General features: G+C 47.7%; 8 protein-coding genes across 8 annotated transcripts; 5 read left to right on the forward strand and 3 right to left on the reverse strand.

The window, feature by feature from the left end:
- Positions 1-55: 55 nt before the first annotated feature.
- Positions 56-7,417, forward strand: KL928_001587 (uncharacterized protein; the record flags this gene model as incomplete). Its single annotated transcript, XM_043201968.1, has 1 exon — positions 56-7,417. One exon carries the CDS (start codon positions 56-58, stop codon positions 7,415-7,417), a length of 7,362 nt encoding a protein of 2,453 aa, XP_043060864.1.
- An 85-nt stretch (positions 7,418-7,502) lies between these two features.
- Positions 7,503-10,217, forward strand: KL928_001588 (uncharacterized protein; the record flags this gene model as incomplete). Its single annotated transcript, XM_043201969.1, has 1 exon — positions 7,503-10,217. One exon carries the CDS (start codon positions 7,503-7,505, stop codon positions 10,215-10,217), a length of 2,715 nt encoding a protein of 904 aa, XP_043060865.1.
- A 62-nt stretch (positions 10,218-10,279) lies between these two features.
- On the reverse strand, positions 10,280-12,589 carry KL928_001589 (uncharacterized protein; the record flags this gene model as incomplete). The annotated part of the gene is made up of 1 exon (XM_043201970.1): positions 10,280-12,589. One exon carries the CDS (start codon positions 12,587-12,589, stop codon positions 10,280-10,282), a length of 2,310 nt encoding a protein of 769 aa, XP_043060866.1.
- A 146-nt stretch (positions 12,590-12,735) lies between these two features.
- On the forward strand, positions 12,736-13,473 carry KL928_001590 (uncharacterized protein; the record flags this gene model as incomplete). Its single annotated transcript, XM_043201972.1, has 1 exon — positions 12,736-13,473. The coding sequence occupies one exon, from the start codon at positions 12,736-12,738 to the stop codon at positions 13,471-13,473; it is 738 nt and encodes a 245-aa protein (XP_043060867.1).
- A 94-nt stretch (positions 13,474-13,567) lies between these two features.
- KL928_001591 (uncharacterized protein) lies at positions 13,568-14,659 on the reverse strand (the record flags this gene model as incomplete). Its single annotated transcript, XM_043201973.1, has 1 exon — positions 13,568-14,659. One exon carries the CDS (start codon positions 14,657-14,659, stop codon positions 13,568-13,570), a length of 1,092 nt encoding a protein of 363 aa, XP_043060868.1.
- A 285-nt stretch (positions 14,660-14,944) lies between these two features.
- KL928_001592 (uncharacterized protein) lies at positions 14,945-16,471 on the forward strand (the record flags this gene model as incomplete). Its single annotated transcript, XM_043201974.1, has 1 exon — positions 14,945-16,471. One exon carries the CDS (start codon positions 14,945-14,947, stop codon positions 16,469-16,471), a length of 1,527 nt encoding a protein of 508 aa, XP_043060869.1.
- A 101-nt stretch (positions 16,472-16,572) lies between these two features.
- Positions 16,573-17,688, forward strand: KL928_001593 (uncharacterized protein; the record flags this gene model as incomplete). Its single annotated transcript, XM_043201975.1, has 1 exon — positions 16,573-17,688. One exon carries the CDS (start codon positions 16,573-16,575, stop codon positions 17,686-17,688), a length of 1,116 nt encoding a protein of 371 aa, XP_043060870.1.
- Positions 17,689-17,720: 32 nt separating this feature from the next.
- KL928_001594 (uncharacterized protein) lies at positions 17,721-18,068 on the reverse strand (the record flags this gene model as incomplete). Its single annotated transcript, XM_043201976.1, has 1 exon — positions 17,721-18,068. The coding sequence occupies one exon, from the start codon at positions 18,066-18,068 to the stop codon at positions 17,721-17,723; it is 348 nt and encodes a 115-aa protein (XP_043060871.1).
- Between the last annotated feature and the right edge of the window lie 69 nt (positions 18,069-18,137).

Below are 18,137 nucleotides of genomic sequence, written 5' to 3' on the forward strand. Positions count from 1 at the left end.
TATTTCAGCAAAGCAAGTGCATGGTTATTAATTTAGGGTACCGTCTCAAGATCCAATGAACACTCTCATAGCGCTTTGTGCCATTTACGTGGCCATAATAGTGTCATTGAATCTTCTGCTGGGAAAGAAGGGTTCTCTCGGCTGGGTATCATGGAACTCCATCCATAGATTTAGATATCACACCCGAGGGTTCCGCGTCTCACTCAGCAAACTCCAGCTGAAGGTCAATTTAATGGGGGCAATGCACCATGAGCCAATACTCACGGTGGTGCTGAGTGGCGCGAGTATTCACAGATTACATGAGGACATGAAGAGCAAACGGGTACCGTCTTCAGGAAGGAAGACCAATGGGCGCGTTCTTAGGCTTTTGGAGCGTCTTCCGCTGGCCATAGAACTACATGACGTTCAGTATACTGACCAGGTGCTGATGGAACTAGAATGCGCGAGAGCTCAGATTATTTCCAGTGCTTTACAATTCTCCTCGGGCTCCATCAAAATCAACCAGCAAAAGGTAGTCAGTAGGGTTCTTGGCTCGGTTTCGCTTGATGACTACAGTGCGACTTTGAATTTGAAAAACTTGACACTAGATTCCGACGAACTAGCGCGTTCTGTGCCAAAGTCGGATACCCATGCTCAATCAGAAGAGGTTCCCTCACAGCCATTTCCCCTACCTTTCAGACGAATTTCTGTGGAGTGTGAAAATGCTTCTTTCACGAAAGACAAATTCCGCTTACTTTTGGAAAGAGTGACGTTTGCACTGGGAAAACTGGACGAGGAGGAGACCGCAAACATTAATTTTGGAGACCAACATATCTACGAGGTACTTTTTGGAATCAGCAACCTTAAGCTCACTCAAGTGGAGACAAATAAAATCATACTATTCCTTCCATTTTTGAATATATTCTCGCTGTGCAATTTCGAGGACATTTTGGAGATCCAGAAAAATAAAGATGACAAGGGCTTCATAGATCGTTTTGCCGCAACAAACAGATTTTTGTTCAAAACCACAGTGTCGGCCACCAATTTAGTTTTCAACACAGATATAAACGAGCTGGTGAAGCCAGACAGCAAAAAAGGGGCAGTGCCCAAAAAGCCACTCGAGATTCCTGGATATCTGCGGAACCTGCTCCCCAAAATCAAGATCCGAATACAACTTATGGGCTCCGTTATAAATTTAGCCGTGGCAGAAAAACTCACGATAAAAGCGCGCGTGGAGGACATTGCCTTTGACACGTCGCTAGCAAACACATACGATTCCCTGTTCAGCAGTGGCTCTGGCTCTGTTCATAAGACAATTGGCTTCTTGATACGCAACATACAATTCTTGTTTGTGGAGCCAGAGAAAATGTCCAAATTCTTTTATCTTGACCACGTGAGCACTAGTATGTCATTTGGAAAACGAGAAGGCTGTTTGTTTGGGCAGACAGACATTATTGTGGGCACCGTAGAGGTCCTATTGGCGGAATTGAGCGCATTCCAAAAATTGTACGAGCACAAGATAAGTCTTGGACAAACATCCGGTGCCAAAACACAATCATCGTCTAAGGGAGAAAATTCGCTAATTGATCGCATCTCTCTCAAAATCCAGCAGTTCAAGTTTGTTTCGTGTTTTGAGACTCCTGTGAAATACTTCAACAAGGTGGATCAGTCTGACATGAATAAGTACAAACGAGGCGTTTTCCTTGAGGCTTCAGAGATGGAGATGGAAGTTGACATAGTGAAGAAGAAGCTGGACGTGGAGCTCCAGTTTTTCAAGGCAAAGCTGGTGAAAGATTACGATAAGGAACAGTACAGCGGAGAGCTAGAGGAATTCATTAACATCGAGCGTCCTCATCTGAAGTACTTCAAAGACAGGCACCAGCTGTCTCTCTCGCTTCCCTTGCTCGATACAAAATTATCTGCGGAAGTTCTGTGGTCTGTGCTTTTCGTCAAAGCAATACTTACCTCCGTGATACCTCCTTTGCCTAAGAGGAAAGATGTCTCTAACAAGCCTCCATTAACGTACCTATTCGGAATCCAGCTCTTCATGATGAAAATCCAGCTACCGAACGACATTGACCTTGTGCTCGAATTGGACCGCATGGAGGCTATATCGACGGTCGACGATGACTGTCACGCACGCTTCCGAGCGCTGAGACTTTATGGAAGAAGTCCGTACACCTCTCAGACATGGAGTCTTATATTTATTTTGTGTGACGCTAACACAACGATCCGCATTCACTCCCAAGCCGAGCACCTCGCAATAATCAACTCCCGCTCGGTGAGGTTTGAGATTCCGTTCGAATACGTCTTTTTCGAAACCTTCGACAACTTTAGAGCACTCACCAAGGCTATCACGAAAATGGAAGCCAACTTCGAACACCTCATGTCTACTCCAGATTCTGACGTGGATTTCAACGTGCCTGTAATAATGCCCAGCAAAGTTGAGAGTCCCTTAAAATTTCCCAGCGTTCGCTTAAACGCTAAACAGTTTCAGTTTTGCATGCACGACGATCCATTTGAAGCAGAGCTCAACAAGTGCTTCCTGCTTGGGCGGATTGAGCAAAAGATGCGTATCACAAAACTGGCGACTTTTGAAAAGTACGAGAAACAGGTTAGAGAAAAATTACAGAAGGAGTTTACTGCTTTGACATTTGTGAACGGCGAACCCCTAAAACCCGAGAATTATAATCCTAGCTCAACTGGCAAAGTTCAGCATACACACGTAAGCTCGCAGCTTGCCAACGAGGTCTTGAGTGACGACGTGGAACAGTATAAAGAATACCTTAGGAAAGTGAAGGAGCTGATTGAGCTACCAAGACTGCGGCTGCTCAGCAACCTCAGCAAATCATGGGTCTTCAGAGTTAAGTCTCACAGGAATATAAGCGAGTCTGGCCACCTCAAACGTCTCTCTTCGATCAGGGGAGGTGAAGACCCGCCTGTCTCTGCCAGATTCTTGGACAAGTATCCTGTGATCACGGCGTACTCGGTAGCACCCCTTTTTTCGTTTGAGTTGGCCAATTTACGTTGGGACCTTTCGGAGCCTTCATTCGGGCTCGAAAACTACAAACACTTTCTGCACAAGGTGGGGCAAGGGATGCCCTACGATATGGAGTACGGCATTTTGTTCCCTGTTAACATGCACATCACCTGTTCGCGTCTAACAATACAGCTCAAAGACTACCCGATCCCATTCATATCGTTTGGTGGTGGTGACGGAGACACTCCGCAGACGGTGGCGTTCAAAGGTGATTTTGTCATCGCAGAGCAGATGTACGTTGCTGAGGAGCTGCGGTACAATTTTGTTCCGTTTGTGTCGCAGTACAATGACCCTAGCTGCACAGACAACATGTTTGCCTCGCATGTGTCGAGAACCATGACCAACGTCAAATTCTACACAGACATGAAAGTAAACGTCAACTCGTCGAAGAATGCCATTGTTTCGTGGTACTCTGCGATCCAGCCGGCATTGTTGTACGCAATGGACAGTTTTGATGTTTTATCCAAGCCTCCTCTTGATCCAAGTCCAAAGCTAGGATTCTGGGACAAGTTCGCGCTCTTGTTGCACGCAAAATTCCATTTCACATTTACCAACGGCATCCATCTATTTATAAAAAGCAAAAACTCGCCCTACGACCTTATGGGTCAAGGAGCCGGGTTTGTGTTCAGGTGGAATAATAAAGTCGACCTCAAGATCAACGGCACCGGCCGTTCCGATGAGCTGCTGGTTGTTGAAAGCAACGAATTCGACGTGGTGATTCCTAGATTCAGTCGCAGCAACCTGACGTATTTGCTGGACGACAAAAACCCCTACGAGCTAGATTACATTACTGAGAAGAAGGTCTGGAAGTTGTCGAGCCAGCCGGTCATCTGGAAGCTGGGATTTCTGTTTGAGCGCAATGAAAGTCCTGTTGGAAAATACGTTCCAGGACAGGTTAAGCGGACCAGTAGCTTCAAGCCTCATTACGAGGTCCGTCTAAGAAACCCCTCTACCTTTACAAACGACAAAGAGCTCGAGTCTTGGAACTCCTATGAAGGCTTCCGAAGCCATTATCTCCATATGTGCGTTTCATTGGAATCGGATTCCACCGGGGCAAGTTCTTACAATAGCATCCATCTTACTCCGCTCGTGTTTTCTCATTTCTTCACCTGGTGGAATACGTTCCAGAGCAGCTTAGGTCTGCCTATAAAGAACGGAAAGATGTTTAAGAACAAGTTCCTGGACTACAGACCGACTCCGAAGTTTGGCAAGCATTTGTTTTCCATCAGTTACTCACTCAAGCTCAAACCACTATACTTGACACACGTATACATTCACCCTACAGACATCCGGGCTAACAGCAATTTGGCATTCACAGGACTCAAGTGTTCCATTGAGAGCTTTGCGCTGGATCTCCACCAACTCAAGTGTCCAACGAGTGCTTCTGAAAATCCTGACTTTAGTCTCCAGTTCAACCAGGGTGAAGTAGATTTTGTCAATACGGATTTGCGGCTGCTGGTTGCAGAATTCAACGAACGCAGTGCGGTTGGTATGCTTGCACGTGAGATAGGTATAACAGAATCCAGTTCCTTCATGGACGTGTCGAGCTCCTCTGTGAGCGAGAGACCCGACGCAGAGGATGTGGTGTGGTTTGATATGGACGACTTTGTCGAGGTGAACATGCCGAAGATCAAACCAAAGAATCCTCAGTGGAAGGCGACGCCGCTCGCATCCTCGACTCGTTTCTGCTACTTCCTCCAGGAAAAAGAGCCAGAGCTGCAGTACACTTTTGCCGCTATTCAGGAACGGACACACGACTGCTTTGTCGGCAGGAACCATCCCGAACGGACGCCTTTCACTGTTGCCAACAAACGCGCGGCAGAGCTTAAGGACCAGATCAAGACACACGAGACCTCCTTGGAGTCTTTACAGAGCAATCCAGAAAAGAACCAGTTTATTGCCAAGCGCATAGAAGAGCTGGAACGGGAAATTAAAGATCTGGACACTCGTTTGCACGTGACTCGTTGTTTAAGAGACAGCTTTGAGGCCGGAACGATCCCCGACTATGACGAATTCCTGGACGAGAATGAAGCTTCCGACGTCGAAACATCATACACTGTTTCGAGGGTGAATTCCAAAATATCGCGCAGGTCCTCCAATCCGACCGTGAGAAGCACCGCTCCTTCTTCTCCGCCGGCGTCGTCATTCAGAAACCGTTTCATCATCTACCATGTGGTTTTCAGATGGAGCTCGCATACCAAGAAGAAGTTTACGAGTTACATCGATAACGTTTCTGAAAGAAAGTCGCTGGTGTTCAATTTGAGTCGCAGAGCTATCAAGCTTGCCGAGGAGCTGTACGAAAGTCAGAGCTTGCCGCGCAAGGCGGGCAGTTTCGACGAGCATGGGTCACTGGATATGGAGTCCTGTTCAAACTTTTACAATTTTGAACGCAAGCTGAGAGAGTCAGATGAGTTGGAAGATGTCGATTTTGAAGACACGTATCTGCTCAAGTTCATTCTTCCGCAGCTTTGTTTCGACACGGAGATGAAGAGTGCAGTGCTAGTCACGTCAAAGGAGATCACCGTGAGCTCGGTTTCTGTTGACTTTAAACAGCAGGACGACGAAGAAAGGATTCCTGTTGAGACCCGAAATGGAATCATTTTGCGAGACGCATTTTTTTACGTCCTCGACAAGGACAAGACTCTGAATGGACAGTACAAACTGTTCTGGTCTCAGTCCGTTTGGCCACCACAGCTGCCTGTGGAAATGTACTACTGCTCCAACCTGTTGGCCAACACAATTGTCATCTGGAACGTGTCTATGGGGCTGATTTTCATCAAACCTAACAAGCTCAGGTACATGAAGACTGACCAGTGCAATGTGACTAAATTTAGAGAGCTGATCCAAGTCATGACGCCAGAGGTCGTGGTCACTGCGAACAGTCAGCAATACAACGTGATCTATAATCTGGCCATGAGTTTTATGGACTCCAGCATGACCGAAAAGCAAAAGATGAAGGACAAGGTGAAGAGCCTCGTGAAGTTCTCTGTTTCTGAGGACTTTGACCACATCAAATTCCGTATGTTCGATTTGCAGCAGAAAGCGTGGCTGTTGAGTGAGTGTAAGAAATTCATGTTGATGATGCAAGGTAATGCACCGGACCAAGATGACGTCTTGCAAATAGACGTTGAGCTTGAGAAAATCTATCTCGAGCTCGGAATGCTTGTCTCTTATCTCCAGCACACAAAAGCGATGAAATACAACGATTCGTATGAAGAAAGGCAATGGGTGCTGAATGCGGACCATGTTCGGTTGGAGCTTCTCGATAGCGAGGATAAAAAGTTTATTGTTGTCGAAGCTAGACAGTCTTGCTATCAAACAGAGCAAAGGCCTGACGGAGCTAGCAGAAACAGGGTGCTTATTCAGGATTTTGTCGCAGAAGACCTCCAACCTCATACTAATTACAAGACCATCGTCGAAAAGGTCCACAAAGAGGGCTCTTCAGACACGCCTATGGTGTTTGTGGACTGGAAAATGCTGGAGGCAGTTGGAGGCATACCTGTTGTGGAACACAAATCCATCACGTTTGCTCCACTGAAAATTGAAGTGGACTTCAAAACGGCTGTGGAAATTTACAAGTTCGTGTATCCGAAACAGGTTTCAGACGACGACACTGAGTCAAGCGACGACGAGTCGTCGTCTATGGTGGACTCGATTGGCCCAGAAACTCCGTCTTCGCGAACGAGTTTCGACTCATCCAACTCTGTCTTCTCTGAGCGCTCTGAAAATGGCGAGGGAAAGCTGAAAAAGATGAGTCGGATGCTGTCAATAAAAAAACATGATCGAGAAGGAAGTCCAACCTCTGTGTCTGAGTTCAGCACGATCCAGTTTTCGTGTCATAGAAACAACGAAAACACAGACGAAAAGCAGTACATTAGCCAGATGGTGGAAAGATCAAAGAAGTACCAGCTTCTCAATAGAATCACCATCAATCCCCTACATCTGATACTTAGTTTCAAAGGCCAAGGGTCGTACAAAGTGGTGGATGTTCACAGACTCCAGCTAGAGGTGCCAAAAGTCGAGTACACCAACAAGATGTGGTCTGAGGAAGATTTCTTCCAGCACTTCAAAAAAGATGTTGTGCGACTCATCCTCAGAAATACAGGAAAGATTATGGCAAACAAAATCACCAAACGACAGAAAAGAAGCAAGCTCCAGCACCTGCTGAGCTACAAAGATGAACTGCAGAGCGAATTGAGCCGGCGAACCTCGATTTCGTCGTCTTCTACTCCAAAGTCGCATTCGCACTTGCACCGACACACAGACCATTTTGGACACTGCGAGGACCCGGATGTGCTCGAGCCCCAGCGACACGAGCGGCCATTGATTGACGAAACCTCAGGTTCGGAAATACAAAACTTTGAGCCGCTCGAGGAAATATCTGAGGAGTCTGTATAATCTTAGATTTCTACTGTATACAGCTTGGCTGTGCCTAGTAGCCCTAATAAAATAGAGATAATAAATATTACGTCAATTATTGCTGATGGACTTCTTCAAGGACATTGTTTCCAAAACACACACGATCCTGGACGGGTCGACATCGTCGAAGCGGCTAGGAAAAGACGAGCTTCTGTGCGCGGAGTTTAGGCTTCCTGAAGGCGAGCGAATAGTGGACGAGGCGTCCGTGGAAGTGGTCCTAAGCCCTCGGCATCTGGGCCAGCCCCACTCTTCGGAGAGCTCGGCCGTTGTGTTCAGCGGAAAACTCACCTTGACAAACAACTTTCTTACATTCAAAGATTCCTACGACTCCGTGGCATGTTCATTCGTGATTGAGCTGCTGATGATACAGAAAATTCAGAGACTCCATCGCTCCTTCGATTTTGCAATCCAATTGCACACCACCAGCGATTTGGAGTTTACCATACAATTTTTGGGCATCAAATCACAGGCAGAGCGGTTTGGACAGAACTTGACGCGGTCTCTGAAACAGAATGTCAACGAAGTTTCAAGAATGAATCTATTTCTGATGGGACTATATTCCGAGTATCTGCTCTACAAAAACAAATCGTCCAGACTCAAGATCGATGCGCCTCCAACGGGAGGGCTGGGATGGGTGTTCAAGTTCCCTGGGAACGCGCAGAAGATGAACGACAGACTGAAAATGAAGAAGTGGTTTGACTTTTTTAGAGAGTATGGACGCAATTTTGCATTGATCAAAAACATACCATTTTACCGGCTTGTCAGCTACGGACTGCCCAACAAGCTGCGGGGGGAATTATGGGAGACATGCTGTGGGTCAATATACCTTCGATACAAGAATTTTGACGAGTACAACAAACTGCTGGTAGACTTTGACGGTATGAAGTCTTTTGCAATTGAGGAAATTGAAAAAGATCTCAACAGATCCCTGCCTGAATATCCGGCATACCAGACAGAGGAGGGTATCAACAGGCTTCGAAGAGTGCTGACAGCCTATTCTTGGAAAAACCCGGATATTGGGTACTGCCAGGCCATGAACATTGTGACGGCTGCCCTTTTGATCTACATGTCTGAAGAACAAGTTTTCTGGTGCCTCTATGTTTTATGTGAGAGAATCATTCCGGGTTACTACTCACAGACAATGTACGGCGTTTTGCTCGACCAGAAAGTCTTTGAGGCTCTCGTGAAGAAGACAATGCCTATACTTGGAGACCATTTTGCCAAACAGGATATTCAGCTGTCCATTGTCTCTTTACCGTGGTTTCTCTCGTTCTTTCTCAACACGATGCCCTTGGTGTTTGCATTTAGAGTTGTTGATATGTTGCTATTGCATGGCCCAAGGACGTTGTTCCAGGTTGGCCTGGCGATTCTGAAAGTTAACGGCGAAGCACTATTAAAGTGCGAGGACGACGGCGAGTGTCTAGCGGTCTTCAAAGAGTTTTTCATGACACTTGACGAGCCAGAACCTTCTCTTGTGAATCCTGATAAGATGAGAAGCAAGTTCGATAACTTGTGGGAGGTTGCATTCCGCGAGTTTTCAGTGATCGACGATAAGCTTGTTACGCAGTACCGCTCGAAACACAAAAATGAAGTGTTCCAAGGAATAGAGATATTCGTTAAGAGAGCCGCTATCAGGAACCTGCCCAAGACCCCCAACCTGAACAACGATCAGCTGTCCAATATTTACGACCGCTATTACAATGCTCTGATTTCGGAGAATAATGCAGCTATTGGCAGGGCCAATCTCACAATGGACTATAGCTCCTTTGTGAAATTCATGGCTCAGTTGGTTGATTGGGTCAGTCCCGAAACAGATTCGTCGCAGGCTTTGTTTTTACAAAGACTCTTCACAGCATGGTCGAAGGGTGAGGACCATCTCACTTTGGAGACTATCGTTCTTGGTATCAACAAGCTGATCGACAAGGATATCATGAACTCGCTCTCCAATTTCATTGAGCTGTACGATGATGGGTCAGGCAAGATTCGTAGTGAATCTGTTCTGATGCTTGCAGAGGATCTAATTTTTGTGACGACTCCATGGAGAGAAGGATATATATTTGACGACATCACCAACAAGGAGATAGAAACCGAGATTGCAAAGAAAATCATTGAACGCAAAAGATTACTCAAGGAACAGGGACTGGACGCCAACGACGAGGAGATCAAGCTTCCGCAGGAAGTTCGTTTTAATGATGAGAAATGGAAAAACAAACAGAGCGAAAGATATCTTGCTTCCAGCTCCAAGTTCCTGAAAATGGCATTCCAATATGCTCAGGAAGAACAGGATCCACAGACCCCTCTCATAGATCTGGGGGATGACGACTCAGAGAAACTAAAACACAACAAGGCTCTTGATCCGTCCAATCCCAAGTATATCACGCCGTCTACTTTCAGAATGATTATCTTGGCGGACGACACCTACGAGTCATTTTTCCAGCACGATTTCTGGAAATCGTTCCATGTCAACGATAAGGTGAGCGAAAGCCTCGGTGTGGTGAACAACTTGCGTGGCATTTTCACCAACTTCTTAGCCGACGGCCGCAGAGTGGCCAACGAGGTGCGCAAGAGAATGGACGACGCTACAAAGTCGGTTGCAACGTCTGAACAGAGTTCAATCGCTACGAGGACTTCGCGGGCACAAACAATGTCCTCATATAACGAAGAAGATGAGGATGACTTCGGCAACTTCCAGTCGCCCTTGAACGATGTCTTCAATGAGCTGTCAATAGGCGGAACCAAAGAAACACAAGAAACCAAGCAAAAGATTCCGGATCAATAGTTATCATTGTATGATAGATTAGTTGCATATATGTGTTATATATCGCATGCTCTTTCATGTCTTTAATGCTTGGCGTTCTTGCCAAACAACTTGCGCAGCTTGCCAAACCTCTTCTTTTTCTCTTCAGGAGCCTTGCCTTGTGCAGCCTGCTCGCTGAAAAACCTTTGCTGTGCTGGCTGTTGCTGCGTCCGCGGTTGTTCTGCACTAATGCTTCTCAGTGTATTCCGAGATGGCTTGCCATTAAGTTGTCCGTTCCCTTCCTCAGCGTCGGAATCATAGTCATCAAAACGCGATTTGTATGGAGCCTGATAGGCTTGTGCCTGTTGTGGTTGTTCCTGAGCCGACGCAAAAGCGGGCTCATCTCTCAGCGTGAACCTGTTGGCTCTTTTGGCCTCCTGGTTCTTTTCAAACGATGAGGTCCTCTCAAGCTTCACGCCAACCTGTTGTACATATTGAACATTAAGAATAGATTCACGACGACTCGTTCTTTCGTTAGCTTTCTTGTAAAGTTCAGCCGCACGCATTTGAGCCTCTGACTTTGGCGCAGCCTTGTACTCATGTTTCTTTGTCGTTTGAGTTGGCTCGAATTGTTGCGGATTATGATGTTGTGCGGCTTTTGTAGCTGCTGCTAGATGCGCTGGCGTTGAGCTGTTGGATGGTAAGCCACCAACGGAGTCACGCCTGCCTTTTTGCGGGGCCGTTTGCGTATTGCGCAGACTAAGCCGCGTTCCTTTGTGCTCATTAGGAGGTTGCCTAGTTAGTTTTTCCGGCTGAGGAGCTCTCTTATGCGATGGAGATGCGCGCGGTTGCTGCGACAAATTGAGAGACGATGACGAAGCCATTGCGTTCAATCTGGTGTTCTCTGCCGTGGCCAAAGAGAGGTAGGCAGGAGAAGAGGCTGCCACATCGTTCACAGACAATCTGGAAGAGCTATTGGTATTTTTCAAAACGGACTTTATCTTTGGTGTCTCAGCAACCTGCCGTGGTGCTCTTTCCGGCGTAGCACTCAACGAGCCATCGATGTCTTCCAACTTGCTGATGGATGGTCTCTTGGACGAGCGAACCGGAATTTCTGGATCGTTGGTTGGTTGCGATGGAGGGGAAACCTGCTCCTGTGACGATCTTTGGAACCCGAGTGTCGGTCTGAGTCTTTGCGCCATGGTTTGGCCCATGTCCTGCGTGGTGTTTGACGTGGCGGTGTCGCTTTCCTGGAACGTCCGGTCAGCACTGGTATCTGTCACCAATGACTCATCTGCAGTTTCTGTATTTCCTGAATTTTCCTTCGCGGTAAGATTGTCGGTGGAGCCACCGGTGTATCCATCGACGAAAGATACCTCGTCGTAGCCGTTGGAGGATCCTGACAGCGATGCCTTGGAGAAACTCGATGTATCCAACGGATTTTGAATGGAAACCGACTCGTTGGACACGGATACCAGAGAGTGTGCAGCTTCCAGCTCCTGTTGTTGCAGCACAGACTGCAATATTTCCTGCTCTTTCTGTCTGACTAGCTCCTCCAGCTTCTGTTCAGCTAACTCCCTATCATCTTCTGAGTAGTCATTAGTCTCTTCCCTCAGAGCGTCATGTGACTCTGCAGGATCAGATTTAACAACAATAGTGTCAGATTGAGGCGGGACGATATGTTCTGCTGTTTCTTTCTTATCCTCAGTCTCGTCTTCCACAATGGTAGGCCCAGCGGACATTTGATTCTTCTGCGTATACATGCCCTGCACACTTTTCTTTTGTGACAGCGGTGGACCGGACTTTGCTGCAAGTCTTTGGTTTCTAGCCCGGCTTGATAAGGAGTTCATGGATGCAGAACGGGCCACAATTCTGCGGGCGTTGGCAGACTCTTGGGCGGACTGCTCTGCAGGAACTTCAATACAAACTAGACCGTGGGCTGATGGAACCCATTTTTTCACCATTCGTGGCGAAGCGGAAGCAGCCGGGGACTCCATGTCGAATCCTTCGTAATGCGCACTCGGACCATTGAGAGAGCCCTGGTGGTGAAGAGGCTGTTGATTGCGAGGCCCGGCACTTGTCAAACTCTGTGCCCGCTTGGGCCCTGCATAGGACGATCTTATAGGTCTTGTCTGTACGACTGGCGAATTTGGAATGTTTCTGAGACTGCCTGTCCGCGAAATCGGCCTGCTGGTGTTTGAAGTGGCACTAGCGGCGCGCGTTGTGCCCAAGAGACTTGCAGTGCGGTGTGCCTGAGAATTTCTTTGGGGTTGCTTAGGTAGATTCAGAGGGCCCGATTTGTGGTCGTTCTCCTTCAGAGCCTTACCAATCACCATAGCTGCAGCCAATGCTCCCGACGCTGGGGCCGCCGGAGGCTGCTGAGCAGGCCTCGAAAGCCTTCTAGAGGAAAACATATCCGAGTTGTTTCTGCTCTTGCTCCTTTCAAATTCCCAACGTTTGTTTTTCTGCAAGGTGAAACTAGCTGAAAAGGGTTATGAGCCCTCACAGATCTATTTAAGGGCTGCAGATCGTGGGATAAAAATCTTGATCTTCTTTAATAATGTCAACTCAGTTGTTACGTGTCAACGCTCTCGAATTCGACCTCGACGGTACCATCGTGGACTCCACGGAGGCCATCGAAAAGTCCTGGGCCGATCTTCTGGCCACCTACCCTCATCTGAACGAGGACGGAGACTTCTTCCACAAGGCTCACGGGGTGAGAGTGAGTGATGTGTTCAGAAAGTACCTCTCGGACAAGTTCGAGAGTGAGCAGGCTCTGATTGACGGCGCTTATGATTTCGACAGACTTGTGTCCGTGACCTACGGAAAGTTGAACTACCCGATCAAGGGAGCAGGTGACTTGTTCAAGGAGTTGCACAAGCTTCCGGGCAAACCATTCTGCATTGTTACCAGTGGCTCTTCGGTCTTGGCACACGGCCACTTTCAGAACGTTCTGCATGAGGCCGGTGTTGAGAAGCCCGACATTTTCATCGTCGCTGAGGACGTGAGTGTCGGAAAGCCTGATCCCGAAGGTTACAAAAGAGGTGCCCGTTTGCTGAGCGAGAGACTGGGATACCCAATCGAGAAGGTGGTTGTGTTTGAGGACGCTCCTGCAGGTATTAAGGCAGGTCTAGCGTCTGGTGCTACCGTGGTTGGTATCGCTTCCACTTTCGATGCAGACAAGCTATACGAGAACGGTGCCAACTACGTCATCCAGGATCTTTCCAAAGTGAAAGTCAAGTCTTTCAAGGACAGAGTTGTCGAACTGGAGCTCGAGGTGATTGAGAGGAAGAACTAAGGTGTCCTTTCCTCCTGCAACCGTCCCATCGGAAAAAAAAAGAAACTTGCTTCCCTACGTCATATGACGTCATAGATATTTTTTTTATAGAGATTTATAAACTATTTGCAGGCAGTTCCTTTTCTTTTTGATGTTCCTCATACCGTTCGTAGAAGTGGTGCATTTCAAACAAGACCTCGATCATAATAAGATAAATCACAATCCATTCTAGCCTCGTGCCTTTCCGGGTAGTCAGGATATCAAGTAGAGCTCGTGCTTCGTCAGAGCAGTAATCCAGCTTCCTGTTGAGAATGCTGATCCGCGTGTTCACGTCCAGGATTCTCGAAACGTGGTTGTAGATTTTTTCCAGATTAGGCTCCGTCCAGTACAGATCTGGTGTCTCAACCAGCTCAGAGTACAGATTTAATTTTCCGCGTAGCAGCAATAATTTTCCGGACGACTGTAGCACTTCCCGCGCGCCGATTCCTAACTGCTTCCCTTGCGACAAATTTTCCGTTGTGTTTCGGGTCAGCTGAATATGTTTTTCCAGCGATGACTCCAGAACTGCGAGCCTGGTTGATCTGGATATACCATACGAGAACGCTAATTTGTCCAGCATTTTTTGGCGCGGTTCGCCCTTGATGCATATGATTTCGTGGTCTATCGTGGACGTTTGGCCCTCTTTCTCCTGTCCTGACTCATATTCTATGTAATCTAGGTCTTCTGTCTGGATCTCATAGGGGGTGTTCATGGAGCTCCGCAACAGGGGCAAGACTTTGTCAAGAACATCCTGCTCTGGCATTCCCCATGAGACCACCGTTCCCGAGTGCAGCACGAACACGTCTGTGCGGACGGGAGCGTCTCTGACCTGATAATGGACAGCCTCGTTGCGCACGATTTCTTCCGACTCGATGTGGTGCTCGGAAAGGACGGAACGCACGTTTTCTAGATCGAAAACCTCGCATGCAGTGACTGCAACACAGGGACGCAAGGGGAGACCCTGGTGAGAAGTTTTGGAGCGCTCGTCAGGAATGGCATAAGATTGACTCAGTAATGAGTCGTTAGGGGCACGGCGAATTACCTTGCGCGCAGGTGGAATGGAGGTCGCCAGCAATCGATGCCATCTGAGCGAGGGCACGCAAACACGCGGGAATTTCAGGCCCAAGACGGTCAGATTAGGTACCTGGCGTAACGTAGTCCTGAACATGAGAGAATTGTAGACGCAAAAATTATTTCACGAGATACTGATCGACGCGTCGATATAGGCTCTTTTAATCTCTCGGCCGATGAATCGCCTGAGCTAGCAAGACCAACCCAGAAGTTGTCTACGACAGAGCCTGGCTGCTTGCATTTACAAGCCACCTTCTGGCATTAACAATTTTGTGTTCAATTGCCAGCCCACTTCTTTTTCAAGCAAACGCGCTAAGATTTCGCATCCGCTATCAGAGGAGCTTATCGCGAAAAGCCAATCCAAAAATTCGAATTACTCATTATGCTGGCACAGTTCGTCGCTCAATACCACGGAGAGCTATTCACAGCCATACAGGCAGCTGTGATCAGCTATGGGATCTACTCATATGTGCTTTACCCTCTGTACTTCCATCCGCTTGCGGCAATTCCTGGTCCTAGAATATGTGCATTGACAAAATACTGGATTCTTTTTGTCAGCTGGTCAGAAAACCGGAACAGGTACGTTCACCAACTCCACAAGAAGTACGGGCCCATAGTGAGAATCGGCCCCGAAGAGATCGATATCTCTGACCCCGATTATCTCAAAGATATCTATATCAATAATTTTGATAAGACCAGTTTCTACACGCAGTTTGCCAACTTCGGCTCCTTCAACACTTTCTCCACTGTCGAGAAAAAAACACACAGAGACAGCAGGAAGGTGTCTGCCAAGCTCTACTCCAAATCAAATGTTGTTTCCGAGCCGTTTCAGGCGAAGATTCGGACCGTGATGAGCACCCTCCTCAGAGTGCTGGAGCAAAATCAGGACAAACGACTCAACACGTTCCATTTATGGTCCGTCATGGCAATGGACACCATCACCAGTTTTTCGTTTGGCAACAAGGTGTGCAAGTCGCTACTTGACGATTTTTTTGGAGAAGGAGAAACAGTCATCAAAGCTTTCATGACCCAGTCGTCTTCGTGGTTTTGGACCACTCAGATGCCGCAGCTGTACGACTGGGTTGTTCCCTCGTACGTTGCAAAGGCGTCCAAAATCGCCTGCGACTGGATTAACAGCCAGTTCAGTGAGTGTTTGGAAAAAGACCCCGGAAACACAAACACGCTGGTCGGTGTCCTGATGGGGACTAACGGCGAAAAATTATTCGACGCTCGTCGAGCACGGTCCGAGGTATTTGACCACGTTGCTGCTGGCCACAACACCACGGGGACAACCCTTAGCTACTTTTTCTACGAGCTAGCACGTGACCCTGAAAAACAGCAACGACTCAGGGCTGAGCTTGCGGGTCTGAATGGAGGAAATATTGCAACCACCAACTACCAGTCGCTGCTATATTCCGACGTGGAGGAACTCCCATATTTATCCGCACTTACGCAGGAAGTCTTCCGTATCTATGCTGCCATTCCTGGCCAGGAGCCTCGTCGAGCTCCCAAAGGGGGCTTCCGCTGGAGAGGCTCTAAAGAGACACCATCGACATATATCCCCGAAGGAACTGTCGTTGTCATGCAGCCATGGTCGTTGCACCGCGACCCAACTGTTTTTGAACAACCCGAAGTCTTCAAACCAGACAGATGGCTAGTTGACGACGAGCAAAAATTAAAATTCATGAACAGACAGATGATGCAGTTTGGATCTGGCTCCCGCATGTGTCTAGGGTTGCACATTGCCACGTGTGAAATCAAGCTATGTGTTAGCAATGTGATCAGCAGGTACGAGGTGTCTCTCGTCGATGGTTACGACTACGAAGTCAACGCCCAAATGAAAGATATTTACACAACGATTCCGAGATCTGGAGACATGCCTCTCAAATTCAGGGCTTTGGCGGTGTAGAGCTGTGTGCTAAAAGTGGATATTAAATGATTTTTTTATCAGTTGACACTTACGTAAGAAACGGCGAAATAAAGTTGTGAAAAATTATCTCTTTGAAAAGTATGTCTGGGTTCCCTGATCTAGCCACAGATGCTGTTTTGAAGCAGTCCGTGCCTGTCCCTGAGCACTTCCAGGAAGTGAAAGGTGTCGACTATTCGAAACCTGAGAGCCGCAACGCCCGCGCCTCCGACCTTATCGACTCCATGAAAACCATGGGCTTCCAGGGCTCTTCTCTGGCCAAGGCCTGTGAAATTATTGACGAAATGAGAACCTGGAGAGGAAGGCACATTTCGGAACTTGCCGAGCACGAGCGCAAAGGAGAGTTCGACGAGAACGGGTACCAGAAAACCACCATTTTTATGGGGTACACCTCGAACTTGATCTCTTCCGGTCTCAGGGACACCCTACGGTTCCTGGTCCAGCACAAGATGGTGTCCGCCATTGTTGCATCTGCTGGGGGAATTGAGGAGGACTTGATCAAATGTCTTGCTCCAACTTACATGGGCGACTTTGCTCTGCCAGGAAAACAGCTTAGAGATGACGGTATGAACAGAATTGGAAACCTGATTGTGCCTAACGACAATTACTGCAAATTCGAGGAGTGGATTGTGCCTGTTCTGGACAAAATGCTGGAGGAGCAAGAAGCCTCTGCCGCCAAAAACGGTGCCAATTCTCTGGATGCGGATGTCCCTTTCTGGACGCCGTCCAAGGTCATCGATCGTTTGGGTAAGGAGATCAACGACGAGTCGTCGGTCTTGTACTGGGCCCACAAAAACCAAATCCCCATTTTCTGTCCTGCTTTGACGGACGGAAGTATTGGTGATATGCTTTTCTTCCACACTTTCAAGGCCTCTCCTAAGCAGCTGAGGATCGATATCGTTCAGGATATTAGACGCATCAACTCTTTGTCAATGGAGGCTTCGCGCGCAGGAATGTTGATTCTGGGAGGTGGTCTGATCAAGCACCATATTTGCAACGCTTGCTTGATGAGAAACGGAGCAGATTACGCTGTCTATATCAACACCGGCCAGGAGTTCGACGGCTCCGATGCTGGAGCTCGTCCTGACGAGGCTGTGTCCTGGGGAAAAATCAAGGCCGATGCCAAGAGCGTCAAGGTTTTCGCCGATGTGTCGTTGGTGTTGCCGCTAATTGTGGCTGCTACTTTTGCGAAAGAATAATTCGGTTATAATAAATAAATGAATAGACAAACCTAAACCCGTTGCGTAACTTTGGCATCCCATTCAGCAATTTTTGGTTTGGCGGTGTTGTACGTCACAAAGGCTCCTTTGGTTTGTGTATAGTTGTAGTGGTGAACCTTATTCAGAGAATAACTGATTGCTTTTTCTTCTGGTTTCAGTTTCGACGGAGGCGTATCCGTTCCGTAAGCCAACCAATAGTGCCAGCCTGGCTCGATGTGCGACACGTCGTAGTCCCAGAAGTTCTTGTACTCTACCCATCTTGTTCTCATATGGATTTCATCAGGGTCTTTAGTTTCGTAGAATTTATTCCCAAAATCGTCCTCGCCAACAAGAACTCCAGACTTGGTGTCGTTGATCATCGCAATCTGGCGAAGAGACCTTTTGAGGCCGTTTCGCCAGATGTTTTTGACCGTCCTTGCGAAAGAAAC

This window comes from Ogataea angusta, assembly GCF_019207475.1.
Source record: "Ogataea angusta isolate 61-244 chromosome Unknown 61-244_NODE_3_length_881311_cov_93.026150, whole genome shotgun sequence".
Taxonomy (NCBI): domain Eukaryota; kingdom Fungi; phylum Ascomycota; class Pichiomycetes; order Pichiales; family Pichiaceae; genus Ogataea; species Ogataea angusta.